Source organism: Hibiscus syriacus, unplaced genomic scaffold (genome assembly GCF_006381635.1).
Source record: "Hibiscus syriacus cultivar Baekdansim isolate YM2019G1 unplaced genomic scaffold, ASM638163v2 tig00111641_pilon, whole genome shotgun sequence".
NCBI lineage: Eukaryota > Viridiplantae > Streptophyta > Magnoliopsida > Malvales > Malvaceae > Hibiscus > Hibiscus syriacus.
In genome coordinates, this window is record NW_024063143.1 from 92087 (window position 1) to 106452 (window position 14366).

Here is a 14366-nt window from a genome sequence, read left to right on the forward strand (position 1 = left end):
GGGGATAAATGAATAATGTGATTAAGCAAGTTGCTTAATGATTAAATTAATGCTTTAATGCCATGACAAATCTTTCACAACGTCGGTTGCCATCCAGCTAAATACAGCAATGCTTCGATTGATCTTCTTTATTTTATTATTGCTGTGCTTTGAGCCCCATGGGTCAAGTCTTTCTTTCAAGTTCGCCAATTAGTTCTTGCCATGTTTCGAATTGTTTAAGCAGTGGACAATTTGGATTCGAATGCGATTGTGTATTTGGTGGTTAGATTGGCCTTCAATTTAGGAATTGCCAGGATTGCTGTTTGATTTGATAATCGATAGCATCAAGTGAAGACAAATAATGACCAAGAGACAACTTGTTGTCCATATAAACAAATGTTAATTAATACACGAGTTAGTAATTGTAACGTACATCTCGTATTAAGAATGGGAATTCTTTATACGCATCTTATCTATTTTAATGTCATGTCTTATTTTGGATTTAGATATATTATTTAAGAGTTAATATTTTAAATTTTAAAATTAAAATAATAACTGTTAATAAATAGGTTTTATTCATGATGTAATTTTCTAGCTATATGGATTTTTACTATGATACTTGATTTTTTTGACATATTTGTTGTTTTGATTTATCCTACCAATATAGGAGCAAAAGTTCTTTAGATATCAACTTAAAGTAATGTGTCTAGTTTCAGATACCAACTCGAGAATAAAATTTCTTTAAATACCAACGTGAAAGAAGATACATGATTCAAATAACAAATATATATTTAAGCCAAAATATATTCACTCACAAATACACCCACATAAACAATATACCAAATAATAGTCCTTAAATAAAAAGAATACTAACAATACCAATCGATAATAGTAGGGGTATTCAAACGGGTAATTCGGTTAACCGAAAGAACCAAATTATCCAAATTTCATTAATCGATTTTTTTTCATTAACTGAACCACATTTTTTCTAAAAAAAATAATCGAACAAAACTAAGTTCGATTAATTGATCGATTAACCAAATTAACTGAATTTTATAAATAATATATATTTAATATTTAATATTTTTTTGGTTTATGTGGTAAATTTGGTCGGTTAATTCGGTAAAAACCGAGTTCAAACACCCCTAAAGCTAAATAATATATATATATATATATATATAATATTAAATATTTAATAATTTCGGTTAATTAACCGATTTCGAACCGAATTAACCGAAATCAAAATTTAAAAAAAAAATTAACTGTTAACCGAGCGAACCCAAAATTAACCGACTGAAATAAAAAGAATGCTAACAATACCAATTGACAATAGCCCTAGATAATAGTCCTTAAATAAAAAGAATGCTAACAATACCAATTGATAATAGCCCTTAAATAAAACGAACCAATTTATCTAAGTGATGTCACATATTTGTGCATCAACGACTTTAGTAGGGTGATTGTGTAACATCCCAAACTATGGGTTAGTGACTAAATGGTAAAGTTTCAGAAATTTGGTGATTAAAGTAGAAGAATGGATTAGTTCAATGATTTATCTGGATAGGTCCTTCGGGACATTGATCGAGCTGTGGTGACAGCATATGTGTGCACAACCTCAATGTACTCACATACCTTAAGTTCTCACTAGTGTACATGGGCTAATAAAGAGATTAAACAAACATATTGAATGTGATATGTATACGATAGGTTTATAAATGGTTATTAAAAGTAAGTGGTTTGAAATGTGTTACATGAACCATATGACGTTATATGTGTTTCTTAATGATAATGATAGAGATTATGATAATGATGGTATATGTTTATGTATGCTTTATTTTATATGAAATATTATATGTTTTATATGCCTCACTAAGTCATCGACTTAGCGTGTGATTGTTTCACACGTAGGTTTGGAAAGCGAAAAGAGAAGTAAAGATGAACAAGACAGGTCAGTTCTCCTTACCGAATGCCATATCAGAAGAGAGGTGAATAATATGTATTTTTGTATATAAAGTTCTAGTTGGCATGTAATCAAAAGAATATATTGTATAAGCTCTGAATAGTTTTGTAAATATTTTGAATAAGTTAAATGTTATAAAAGTTTTTAAAATTACTCACTATTTTATACGAATAAATGTTTGAAAAGTCAATGTGACACTTCGGACTCGTATCAGGGTCGGATACGGGTTGGGGATGTTACATTTAATGGTATCAGAGCTACGGTTTAGTCGATTCTAGGCTTAAATCGAAGTCAGAAGTGTTTTAAAAAGTATACATGCCAACTCAAAGTGAAAAAAAATTCTGATCTGATAGTGTAAGGAGTATGCTGTCTTGCTAATAAAAATATATTATTATGTGATAATAGAAGTATGATAATAAGAGCTTCGAAAGAAGTAAAAGGTAATAAACCTGAAGGTAATAGCATTCACCTGCCCTGACCAGGCAGGGAGAAGAGCGAACACCTCAGGAAGTGCCTGTATAAAATTTGGAAAATTATTCTTCATGTTGAAGAATGTTCTGATGTGTTTTCAATTTATACTTCTTTAACTCATAGAATGAATGTATCAAATTAGTTGATAAAGTTGCTAGCACCCAAGTTCAAGGGTGGATTTGAGGAAGGTTCTATTGTTATAGGCCTTTGGTTGAATGATATGATAGAAGGTTTTCATTTCTTCAAAGTGGAGATGTTGAATTGAGTAGTTTTGTTACTACTTTGGTAAATTAGAGTATGGTGGACAATTGTCACCATAAGAACGTTAAAAGATTAAATGATGTGATTAGAATTGTATAAGAGTTCAAGAATAAGTGCATTGATGACCAGTTTATAAGACAGATGAAACTGGAATACACGAGCTTGAAACAAGGGAATTACACCTTGTATGAGTATGATTATAAGTTTAATAAGCTAAGAAGAATTGCTGCTGAGTTAATTCCAACTGAAAATGATACATGTGATTTGTTGTTTAGGACTTGCGCCTTAAATTAAAAGAATGTTACTGGTTTTGAATTTGTTACCGTTTCAAGAAATGGTTAATTGTGTTAAAGCTTTAAAGAGAAAAAGCTCAGAATGAAAAGTTTGGAGAATAAAAATCTCATATGATTAAGAGAATTGGTGCTTCATAGAGTTCAGTACCATCAAAGAGAGTCAGACAGACTCAATAAGTATGGTCTGGTACTGAAAGATTAAATATGATAAAGGGTTATAAGGAAGTGCAGATTATAAGTTTGATTAGAAGTAAGAAAAGTATGTAAGATTATATGAAGAGATTATGTGTATCGTAATACAGACAAGGATGAAAGAATGAGTAAAAGTTTAGATTGTGGTGAATTAATTAGAAAATGAGGAAAGAAATCAATTGATTGATTTTTGATTTTGAGTGATAAGAATTGATGTTACTGTCTACAGGATAAGTAACATTATATGAATGAAATTAGAGTTATGAATTTGAAACAAAGGGATAGTATTGTGTATAAGAAAGAGTGTGGAGATGATAAGGATTTGTACTTTAGAATGAAAGAGTTAGCGTTGGCTAACAAGATTTTGTGATGAAATTGTATTGGATATAGTTGTATATTTTGATTACGTAAATGTGATATAGTGAATGAAGTGAGGATTCGTATGGAAGTGTAAATGATAAGTTCGATATAGAAACACGAAAAGTGTGCAAGGTGATGTGAAAATATTGTTTGACTCCTTAAAGTATATGTTTAATCACATTTGAAGAAGATTTAAAGTTGTGTTTTGGTCAAATGATGACGAAATACAAGTTTGGTATGATTATAAGGTAATTAGAGAGTTATGAAGAAATAGATGGATTTATGATATAGAGTGATGAGATGGATGTTACTGTCAACGTGATGAGCGACATTATATGGAATTTTAGAAAGGTCAAAGGAAAAATGCATAATCGAATGAGAGAAAATACAACAATGGATTGGTATTACTGGTTATTGTTTATATGATAAGCAACAAAAGATGAATGTATAAACGAAAAAGATAGTTGGAAAACTAAAGGATTGAAAAGTAAGTTTCTGATGATGACAAGAAAGAATAAGTCAGAGAAGCAATATAAGAACATTAGAAGATATGTTCTTATTAAGATGTGCAGTGAAAATTCGAGGACGAATTTTCTTATAAGGAGGGGAGAGTTGTAACATCCCAAACTATGGGTTAGTGACTAAATGGTAAAGTTTTAGAAATTTGGTGATTAAAGTAGAATAATGGATTAGTTCAATGATTTATCTGGAAATAAATCCTAAAAGTTGTTAGTAATTATTAAAGGAATTAAAGGGCAAAATGGTCTTTTTATCTAAAAGATAATTATCTTATCTCTTTATTAAGAGATAAGCATGTAGGGAGATATTTCTCCAGAACTTCTTCTCTTTCTTCTTTCTCTCCTCCCGTATCTCCAAGCTCAAAGGTGAGTCTTCTACTTAGTTAATTATTTGTTAAGTTTAAGATTAAGTTTTGATTATTAGATGATAACTAAGCTTAAGGAAAGCTTAAGTTATCTTAAGATAAAAAGATAAAGGAGATAGAGAAGATTAAAGATTAGAGGTTCTTGAATGAAATTTTGGAATAGAGTTCATAACAAGAATTGAAAGTTGGATTTGACTTGTTATCAATCTAAGTAAGAGATATGAAGTAATAAAATTGGATTTGAAACATGTTGCAAAATTGATGTAATTATTGAATTACATATGGAATATAGAATTTTGAGGTTTAGGATGAAATAAATGAATATAGATTGGTTTAAGTATGTGTACTAGAGTTAAGAATGAAAAAGAGGATGAAACATGAAGGATTTAATCCAAAATGAATGATTTTCGGGTTCAAAAAGAGGATTCTGGGTAGAGTGCATCGATGCATCAAGGTTAAAACCCAGAAATTGTTTGAAGGTGTATCGATGCATTGGTAGTGCATCGATGCACTCTTTTAAAATATATACATCGAATGCAATTCGTGCATCGATGCATAAGTAGTGCATCGATGCATCCCATTAATAATGAAACATCGAATGCAATTAGTGCATCGATGCATAAGGCATGCATCGATGCATCCCAGTAATAATACAACATCGAATGCCTTTTATGCACCGATGCATCAGTAGTGCATCAATGCATAATTTCATTGAAAGATGAAATTGTCATTTTTCTTAGTCTAAGGAGTGAACCATTAGAGTATATTAGTTATAATACTAATATAGATCTATGTATGATGATGTAGATATAGAACGTGAACCCGTTCCGGATCAATTGAAGGATTATAATCGAATCAAAGCAAAGCTAAGGTGAGTGCAATTTAATTTGTACTTATATTATTGAATAAACATTTGGCTTGCGATAAGCCAGTGATGGAGTTATTATGGTAAGAAGTAACTCCTAAAATGTTATTTGATTGGTGATCAATGTTATGATTTGTGTGATTATGAGATATATAAGTTATATGGAAAGTATATGTGAAATAAGATATGAGCTTATATGAATATGTGATATGAATAAAGCTATAAGAAATTATTTATGTGAATACAAGCATTTGTGATGCGTAATATATGATATTAGATATATGTTTACACATACATATGGTATGTGACCGAAGAGAATGAACATGTGATTATAAGATCAATGATTACACGTACATTTGGTACGTGACTGAAAAGAAAAGATATATGTTACATGATATGACATGCGAGTTACATGAACAAATGAGAAATGATATAAGTCATATGAAACGATCTACGTGAATACATGCATTTGTGATACAAGTGGTATGAAATGTTATAAATGATAATGCCCATGTTATGTGATATGAGAGCTAGGGGTATAGTTGGCATGCCAAGAGTCGATGGTATACATATGTTCTACGGAACATATGGACAAAATTACCTATGTCTTTCGAGACATATGGACAGTATACCTATGTTCTACGGAACATATGGATAGAATTACTTATGTCTTTCGAGACATATGGACAATATACCTATGTTCTAAGGAACATATGGACAGTTTACCGGGGATGTTACAGATTGAGTGTTCATTGTCAAATGGTTGAGAATATTTATAACATATACTACTTTGTAATTATATATTAATTTAATAAAAAATATTTTTATAAAATCTATATTATATGTACGTGTCATCAATAATTAAAAAAGATTATAAATATATATCGTAGTATAATTACTTATACTATTTTAAAAAAATTCACAAAGTTGAGAACAATGAATACCTGGTGTGTGAATCATGGGCTGCATAAATCAAGTCCGTAAACAGCTGTAGCCAGTAGCCGTCCCCAAAATATGATTTATGATGGGGAATTAAGGGTCCTCCATCACAGTGGGACTTCAATTTTCACAGAGCAATCTTGCCAGAGAGACTCGCACATCTTTTTTTAGACGTGCAGCAAACACCGGCATACTTCCAATCTGTCTAATGGACTGATGGAAATACTAAAACAGACAAATGGTGCAGATTTTAATTTTTCTATATTTTTCAATTTACTTTAAGCGATACAACCATACAGACAAAGACTTGTATTGGTCCACATGAGTGGTGCTGCACTTCAAGGGAATCAAACTGGTCCATGAAGCTATCATAATTAATCCCAAATAAAAAAAATTCAATTATCTTTTCCCTTTTCTCTTAAACAATATTTTCTTATTAAAATTAGGATAAATACACTTGTGGGTTTCTAAACTTTTAGATCATTAGTAATTCCTTGAGATTTCAGGTTCGAATATCAGAAATGCTAGAAGTGTAAGTGTTTTAACGTCAAATAGTTGAAAATTATCTTTAAACATATATTACCTTATATTTATCCTAGATTAATAAAAAGTTAGTTGATTTTATTATTTTTTTAAAAATATTTAAATTAGTATAAATTACACGTGTGGGTTTCTAAAATAATATGAAACATTCCATTTCCCCTTTTTTTTGGGGGGGGGGTGTTACAAGAAAGACATAAAAATATTATATATTTTTTATGATATTATATATATATATATTATGATATGGAGTATATGATATTTCTTTGCTTTATGACTCGCATTTGTTTCGTATTCATTGATTCAAAGATTCTTTCTTCTTTTGTTTGCGTATGTTTTCCAAACTTTCATGTCCCCTAGTGGCTGGTGTTGGAAACACTTTGTGATATTATTTTTAATATTATTATTATTAATTCAATTAATGAAATATATATTACCACTTTCACAATTTCAAAGCCTCACCAACAATGTTTTATTTAATGATTGATCCATGAGTACCATTTCAATCCTCCATATGCTAGTGATATGTCTATATATTTTGATTTCATCGTTTTATATTATGTGTAAATTAATCATTTAATTCATATTCTTTAATTTGATAATTTTAAATTTTTATAATGTAGACTCGTCTACAATTTACGTTAGGATTATGTATATATAAAAAACTAGTGATGCATTAGCAATAAATATCTTACAGAGTTACAGTAAACTTCAATTTCGTGGATCAATGATTCTACAAACTATGGACTTAATTGCAAAAAGAAAAAAAGATTTAAAAAAAAGCATAAAAATAATTAAAATATGGTTTAATTGTTGAAACATTAATTGTCATGTAATACCTTGTTGGTCGTAGATATTGCAAATCTGGCTTAGCTAGCTGTTAGGCCTGTAAATGATTTGAACGTTCAGCGAACCGTTCATGAATCGTGCGGCGGGAAGTTCGCTTATGTGCGTTTATTTATTAAATGAACGAACATGAACAAGATTTTGTGTTCGTTTAATTAAATGAAGGAACATGAACATAGGTCTCATTCGTTCATTTACATTCGTGAACGTTCGGTTATGTTCGTTTATGTTTATTCATTTATGTTTAACCCAATCTTCTTAAATCAATTTTTGTGAGCAATTTGTAAGTATCTTAAAAATATTAATTAATCTGATATTCTGATGACCAACTCCATAATTAACCCAATTTTATTTGGAAAACCCAACAATATTAACATGGTTTAGTTCTTTTTGAACGATCCATAAGCTGCATACTCATCACCGTCAACATCCACTGCGCCGGAACCCTATGTGACTGCACCACCAGCTGGTTATCTAATGAGCAAAGAGGAGTCCTAGAAACCGGTTGCTTTCGAAACCAAGTCCAAAGGGGATAGATTCCGGAAGGGATGTTAGGTATTAAGCACCGTTTCTTATACTCAAATAATCTTCTTTTCTTTCATATATAATGGAGTATTCGAATTTACAAGTAAATAGTGATCAACCAGCAACTCAAGTCAGCTTACTTTGAACTCAAGAACCCAATAATGGTGAGGCCTTATTCTATAGGTTAAGAAGTTCTTTAACGCGTTTCATCAAACAAATTTTGTGCGCCATCCGGATATGGAAGTTTAGCCAGCCGAGAAAGAATGGTTTTTGATGTATGAGTTGGTGTGAACAATAAACCAACCTACTTCTCTCATCTCCCAATTTTCAACTTCTACATAGCACGAAGCTAAGGACATGTTTGTTTGATCCCCAAGGTTTAAGGTCGGCAATCACATGAAACACAATCTGTGTTCATCTCGATTGTTGTTGAAGGAGAGACGAAGAAAGAAAGTGGAGGAACGTTATGCAATCCCACATCAGTAGCAAATAAGCAGCTCGGGGTTGGTAATTTATATAAAAGAAGATGGGGGAGAATAGGTTTAAGCATCTTTGCGCTTGGGGCAATGTCGAGCTTGAATCGAGCTCAGAATCGAGCTTGAGTCTCGAGTTTTAATCGAGCTCTTAATTTTTTTTTGAGTTCGAGCCTTTTCGAGTTCAAGTCGAGTTTCAATATTATATTTCGAGTTCGAGTCTAGCTTGATAATTTTAAGCTCGCGAGTTTTTGAGTCGAGTCGAGCTGACTTTGAAAGTTTTTGAGTTCGAGTCGAGTTCAGCAATACTCGAGCTCAACTCGGCTCGTTTATACCCCTAGGTAGGGTCTCCAACGTTTATGTTCGTTTATGTTCGTGTTCGTTTATGTTCGTTTATTTATTAAATGAACGAACATGAACAAGTATATTCCTTAATAAACGAACATGAACAAAAAAAAATTGTTCGTTTATGTTCGTGTTCGTTTATATTCATTTATTTATTAAATGAACGAACATGAACATACCTCTGCTCGTGTGCGTTCGGTTCGTTTACAAGCCTACTAGCTGTATTTGTTGTTGCTAGATGAAACGCAAACGAAAAGGAAGACCAAGACCAAGACCATGTTCCATTTAGTATTAAAAATTAGGGTAAATTATATCTTTAGTTATCTAACTATCATTTTATTTATGTTTTGGCCACCTAACTTTTCTTTTTCAAAATCATATCTACCGTTATTAAAAAAATCAATGATAATGCTCACTTGTTACCATAAAGTGATGCTACATCATAATTGAAGAAAATAAAAAGATAACCATGTCAACAGTTTTGTTTATTTTCTAACGACGGATGACTAAAATAAAATTAAAACGTAACGTTAAATATGATTTAAGAAAATAGTTAGTTGAGCAAAGTAATAATTGAGTGGTTGAATACGTAATTTACTCTAAAAATGAAAGCCAGTCTTTTGTTTTATACATCGTAGTTACCTGCTTCTTTTGTTTTCCTTTCCCTTCTTCGTCGAGATTACCATTCTTCTCTTTATTTTGAAAAGGATAATTAATGATGATTAATAAAATAAGTTTATTGTGTGTTTTAAAATTAGTTTTATTTTCCATCATTTATTTATTTACTAATATGTATTAATATGTTTATTTTACAGTAATATATTTAACAACAATATTCACCCTAACCCAATGACTGTAATGGCAAACCATTGGATTAACAGGGAGTGCATGTTGAATTTACGGTTTTTCTTTATAGCAGTCTATCTAGCGTATATATAGTGGCTGATTTGTGAGTTGTGACATCTTATTGTGGGCGACATGCAGGTACGAAGTCAGGATTGAACTATGAAGTGGGTAAGTTGTTCAGAGTTGAAATAAATAAACCATAAAATTTAAAGAAGATATGATTTAATTTCATTAATTTTAAAATTGAAGGGTCTTAAAATGTAATTAAACCAAAAAGAAAACTCAAAATTTCATTTTAAAACTAAAAGTCCTAAAATTTATTAAACGAGTGAATTTAGGAGGGACAATGACTTAATTATAATGATTTCAAAAATATTAGGAACCTAAAACTAATTAAACCATTAAAATTGAGGTTGGGGGGGTGGCAATAGCATCTCCCACCTCCCACGTAATTTCCTATTAAATTTAGCTCAATTCCAGCCATTCAACCTTAACTATCGTTTAATATTAAAATAGTAGAATGATAAAATAATAATCATATCATGTAAGAGAAAAAAAAGGTCTAAATCCGCCACTAATTTCTTAAGTTTTATTGCAGATTGTGTTTACAATCCGATCAACAGATTAGCGGCCATTGGTGTAGTTGCTCGAGACGCTCGGAGGAAGGTCTTAAGTAGTATTGCAATCACGTCTGCTGGTTGTTACGACTTCGTTCTCACTGAGACTCATAGTTTCACTGTCGCAGTCAATCGCAATAGAAGAAGGATGACAATGGATTGTTATTGAACTTGATTCCGCGATGGTTGTGTCTAAGTTCAATAGTGGCGAGAATGATGATTCCACGTTAGGATTACTCATTCAATCTGTTCGTTCCAAATGTACCCAATTCACTAGTTGCATTGTTTCGCACATTCGTAGAGAAGCGAATCAATGGCTCACATCAATAATGGTTGGGCACTCTCTTCCTCTTATAGGACTCAAATTCGTGTTAGGAGGAGGGGTTATTAACGAGGTCCACATATTTTTCCAAAAAAAAATTTCTTAAGTTTTCTCGCATATACAACCCTAGTCGTTCTCTGAGCTTTACCTTAGTTGTTTTTTCTCTCTCTTAAGATTTGTGTTGTTTTCCATATATTAGATCAACTTTTTTCTTTTTCAACTTTATTTAGTTGACGATGACATTGATTTTGATGTTATTATCAATCGTCGATTCTATTTTTCTCTATTTCTTTTTTAATTTTTTAATAAGAATAGTTTTACATGTGTGACATGTTTTTTCTATATATTTGTAACACATTTTTCATCATTTTTCTGAGTCGTTTGACCTTTTTTTCTTTCTCAAAGTTGGATTTGATAATGACTAATTAAGATGACGCTTAATTGTAATCATATTGATCTTCCATGTTGTAGACCATCGAATTGAATTTTGATACATAATTTTACGTTAGTGGATAGTTTCTCACGATACTCAGCTCTGATTTGCGATTCTTGGTGGTCTTTCAATAGTTTAATCCTCTTTTATAGTTCGTTTGTCGATGCAGTCAGATTTGTTCATATATATTTTTGTTCGAATCTTTTGATTGAGTTTTTAACCATTTCTATATATAATATTTATATAATTTAAAGTGACTAATTCGATATTATAGAAAAATATTTAAATTATATATTTAATTTACAATGATGAATTTAAATCCTCGTTGTAATTTTGGATGTTTCTATAAGATTATCGTCTTCTATTCAAACAAAAGAAGTTTGAATTCTTTAGCCAATTCTTGTGGTCGTTGAGATAGCACTCAATCTTTGGGCCATTTTGGTCTTCAAGCCTAAGCCTGTTCCAGATGCTGAGAAACGATGAATCGGTTTGGGTAGGAAAAAAACACAAGAATTTATGCACCTGGGAGCCTCTTCAATGGAGGTTCGGACAATATTAGTCCTGGGAAAATTTCGAGGATCATTTAAGTTCTATATTTCACTTGGTAAAAATTATACAAGAAACCCTAGACCCAGAACCACACGTCTCTCTCTGATATTCTGATGGAACAAAGCCCACAAATGATTCAAAATCTACGGTTCCTATCAGCTCTAGAACCATGGCTGCGCCGGATGAATGGTAGGGGAGAGACAATGATCTGCTACCCTCTTCCCAACTCTCGGTCGCGCTCCTCTTTTTTGGGTCCAGATAGCCTTTTCTTAAGTCTCAAGCATCCGCTGTGTTTAGATTCTTCCAGACTCGGTTTAGAATCGAGTTCTTTCTCCGGATTCGTGATCGGAATGGGAATCTTCTCCATATCATTTATGAATTTGCGAAGATGTTTAATGTACTCGGGATAAGTCTCCAAGTTGCAATGGCCACCACCTTTCACCCATAAAGGCTCGTACTTCTCCGTTGAAAGTTCCCATAATCGTTTCCCATGAGACCAATCCACAATCTCATCACTCATGCCCTGCAACTACAAGCATCAATAAACCACAACGATCTTCTTTCAAATCCACGTACTCAGATACTTACATGTATAACCAGAACCGCACAGTTGACTCGTCGGATTTTGTCTATGTTCTGCAAGTATTTGGACAAGGGTGCATGACTTGTCAGTTTCAAGGCGAGTTATTGTTTTAGAGGAAAGAAAATGGAAACCTAGTAACTTACTTTGAAGATGTCGAACCAAAATGTCATCTTGACAGGATAAAGGACTCGAATGCCTGAAAGAATGGCACTATGAAGAACAACCCCCCTTGGTCTTTGTAAATGAGAAGCCAAATGTAGGGTCGGTCCACTTCCAACGGACTGCCCGTATACTATCAAATCTTCTTTCTTAATCCCGTATTCATTCTTCAAACAATTGTACACTGCCTCTATGTCATAATATGTGTTGAGCTCGGTTGGCTATTCCAAATTATCAGATAGTATAAATTTAGACGTACGGGTAAAAAGATGAATAAAGATTTACGTTAATATGTTATTTTACCTTGCCAGATGATCCTCCATATCCTGAATAATCGTAACTGTTAAAAAAGATGGGAAAAAACGAAGCAGTTGAATATGATCAAAATCCAAGGAAAAAAAGTGGAAAATCAAAGATAAACAAATGAAGGAAAGGACGAAAGGTACCTCATGATATTGACGCGGAGGTGATTCCTGAGCTCGATGAAGAGTTCATGCATTTGGCCCAAATCAGCGGCATTGCCGTGGGAATACAAGAGGGTTAACTTGGCAATGGGGTGTCTCCAAAAGTTTGCCACGATCTTATTGCTGCCTTTGGTGTCGAGCAAATGAACATCCATGTTCATGTCAGCTGTGATCCCCGGCATAGCCAGCCTCCCGTTTTCTTCCCGGCGAACATCATACGTCGGTGGATCCGGTGGGAAAAATGCAAACTTTGCCGCCATACCCGACGTCACGTTCCCCATTATCACCAACACAACGCTGTAGAACAAAAAAGCCCAGTTCCTTCTCTTTCTTTTTTTCAGATACGAAACCGGATAAGACATGCAATGATCAAAATACGCGGCAAGTATTCATTTTGTGATGTTTTGGCAAAATTTCTGTTTTTGGGGTTTTGATGGTTTAAGAATCGAAGGAATTCATGAAAGGGAATGGCTCCGATCTAAGCGGCTGAGCTGGAAGTCCTGCTGGAGGGGGACATATGCCTAGAAATACATCTATACTATTGCTAGATAATAAGCTCTTGTTTTTAATTGCTTTCAAGGAGATTAGAAGAAGCCACGGATGTCTTCGTCATGATCTGCCTCCTATTTTTTTCATCGCCTAATTGACATACCTAGTTTTGGATTTTCTACTTGTCCATCTTACCCTTTACTAATTTGGCATTTCACTTGCTAAAAAAGAAATTTAGCCTCAAATTTATGATCAACTGAAGGGTTGAGGATATAACTGATTGAAGGGTGTTTTTGACTTTTAATTCCTTACATTTCAATGTTCCCTTAATCCAAAACAATGGGCAGTTCCTAAAATCTAGTGCCCCCTTAGAGTATAATCCAATAAATTACTAAAACTTAAAAGGAATGGACGGCTGAGATTCGGTCAAAGGCAGGCGGGCTCTTTTGGAAAGGAGATAAGATTTGAGTGAAACCACGTCAGAATCCCACATTTCTTTCTTTCTTTGCTTTGTTTGAGCTCAATTTCAGCCCATGTTTTTGTTACAAACGTCTTCAACCTTTGACCATTTTCCACTACAGCTTTTTTACTGTTTGGTGGCCATCCAAAAATTACCTTTTTTTCTAAAAAAGAATTACTGTATTAAATCAATAAAGCGTTAGGGTTTTTACTTGGCAGTAAAATATACAGTTCGTCAGAAAATAAGAGTTTGGGTCTCCACCCGCATATTGCTCAACAATCATTTGATTCATTTTTTGACGTGGAATTCAGTAAGAGATATATATTATAAAGTCATTGTGAATGATGGAAGTAATTGTGAAAATACATTGATATCGTTATTATTTCAATTATTTTAAAGGATATACTGTAATATGTAATAAATATAGAAAAAAGAATATGACCAAAGACATAAAGAATAAAGAATAAAGGCTTACTTTTTACAGTAACGATGTGAAAAAAATTACTTAAATA

At 32.5% G+C, this 14366-nt stretch overlaps 1 protein-coding gene across 1 annotated transcript; it reads right to left on the bottom strand.

Annotated features, from left to right (window-relative positions):
• Nucleotides 1-11560: 11560 nt before the first annotated feature.
• LOC120166660 (alpha/beta hydrolase domain-containing protein 17B-like) lies at nucleotides 11561-13386 on the bottom strand. The gene is made up of 5 exons (XM_039175896.1): nucleotides 12888-13386; nucleotides 12745-12781; nucleotides 12426-12662; nucleotides 12288-12335; nucleotides 11561-12222 (listed from the first exon to the last, which is right to left on the bottom strand). The coding sequence occupies exons 1-5, from the start codon at nucleotides 13265-13267 to the stop codon at nucleotides 11911-11913; spliced, it is 1014 nt and encodes a 337-aa protein (XP_039031827.1). The 5' UTR covers nucleotides 13268-13386; the 3' UTR covers nucleotides 11561-11910.
• Nucleotides 13387-14366: the final 980 nt, after the last annotated feature.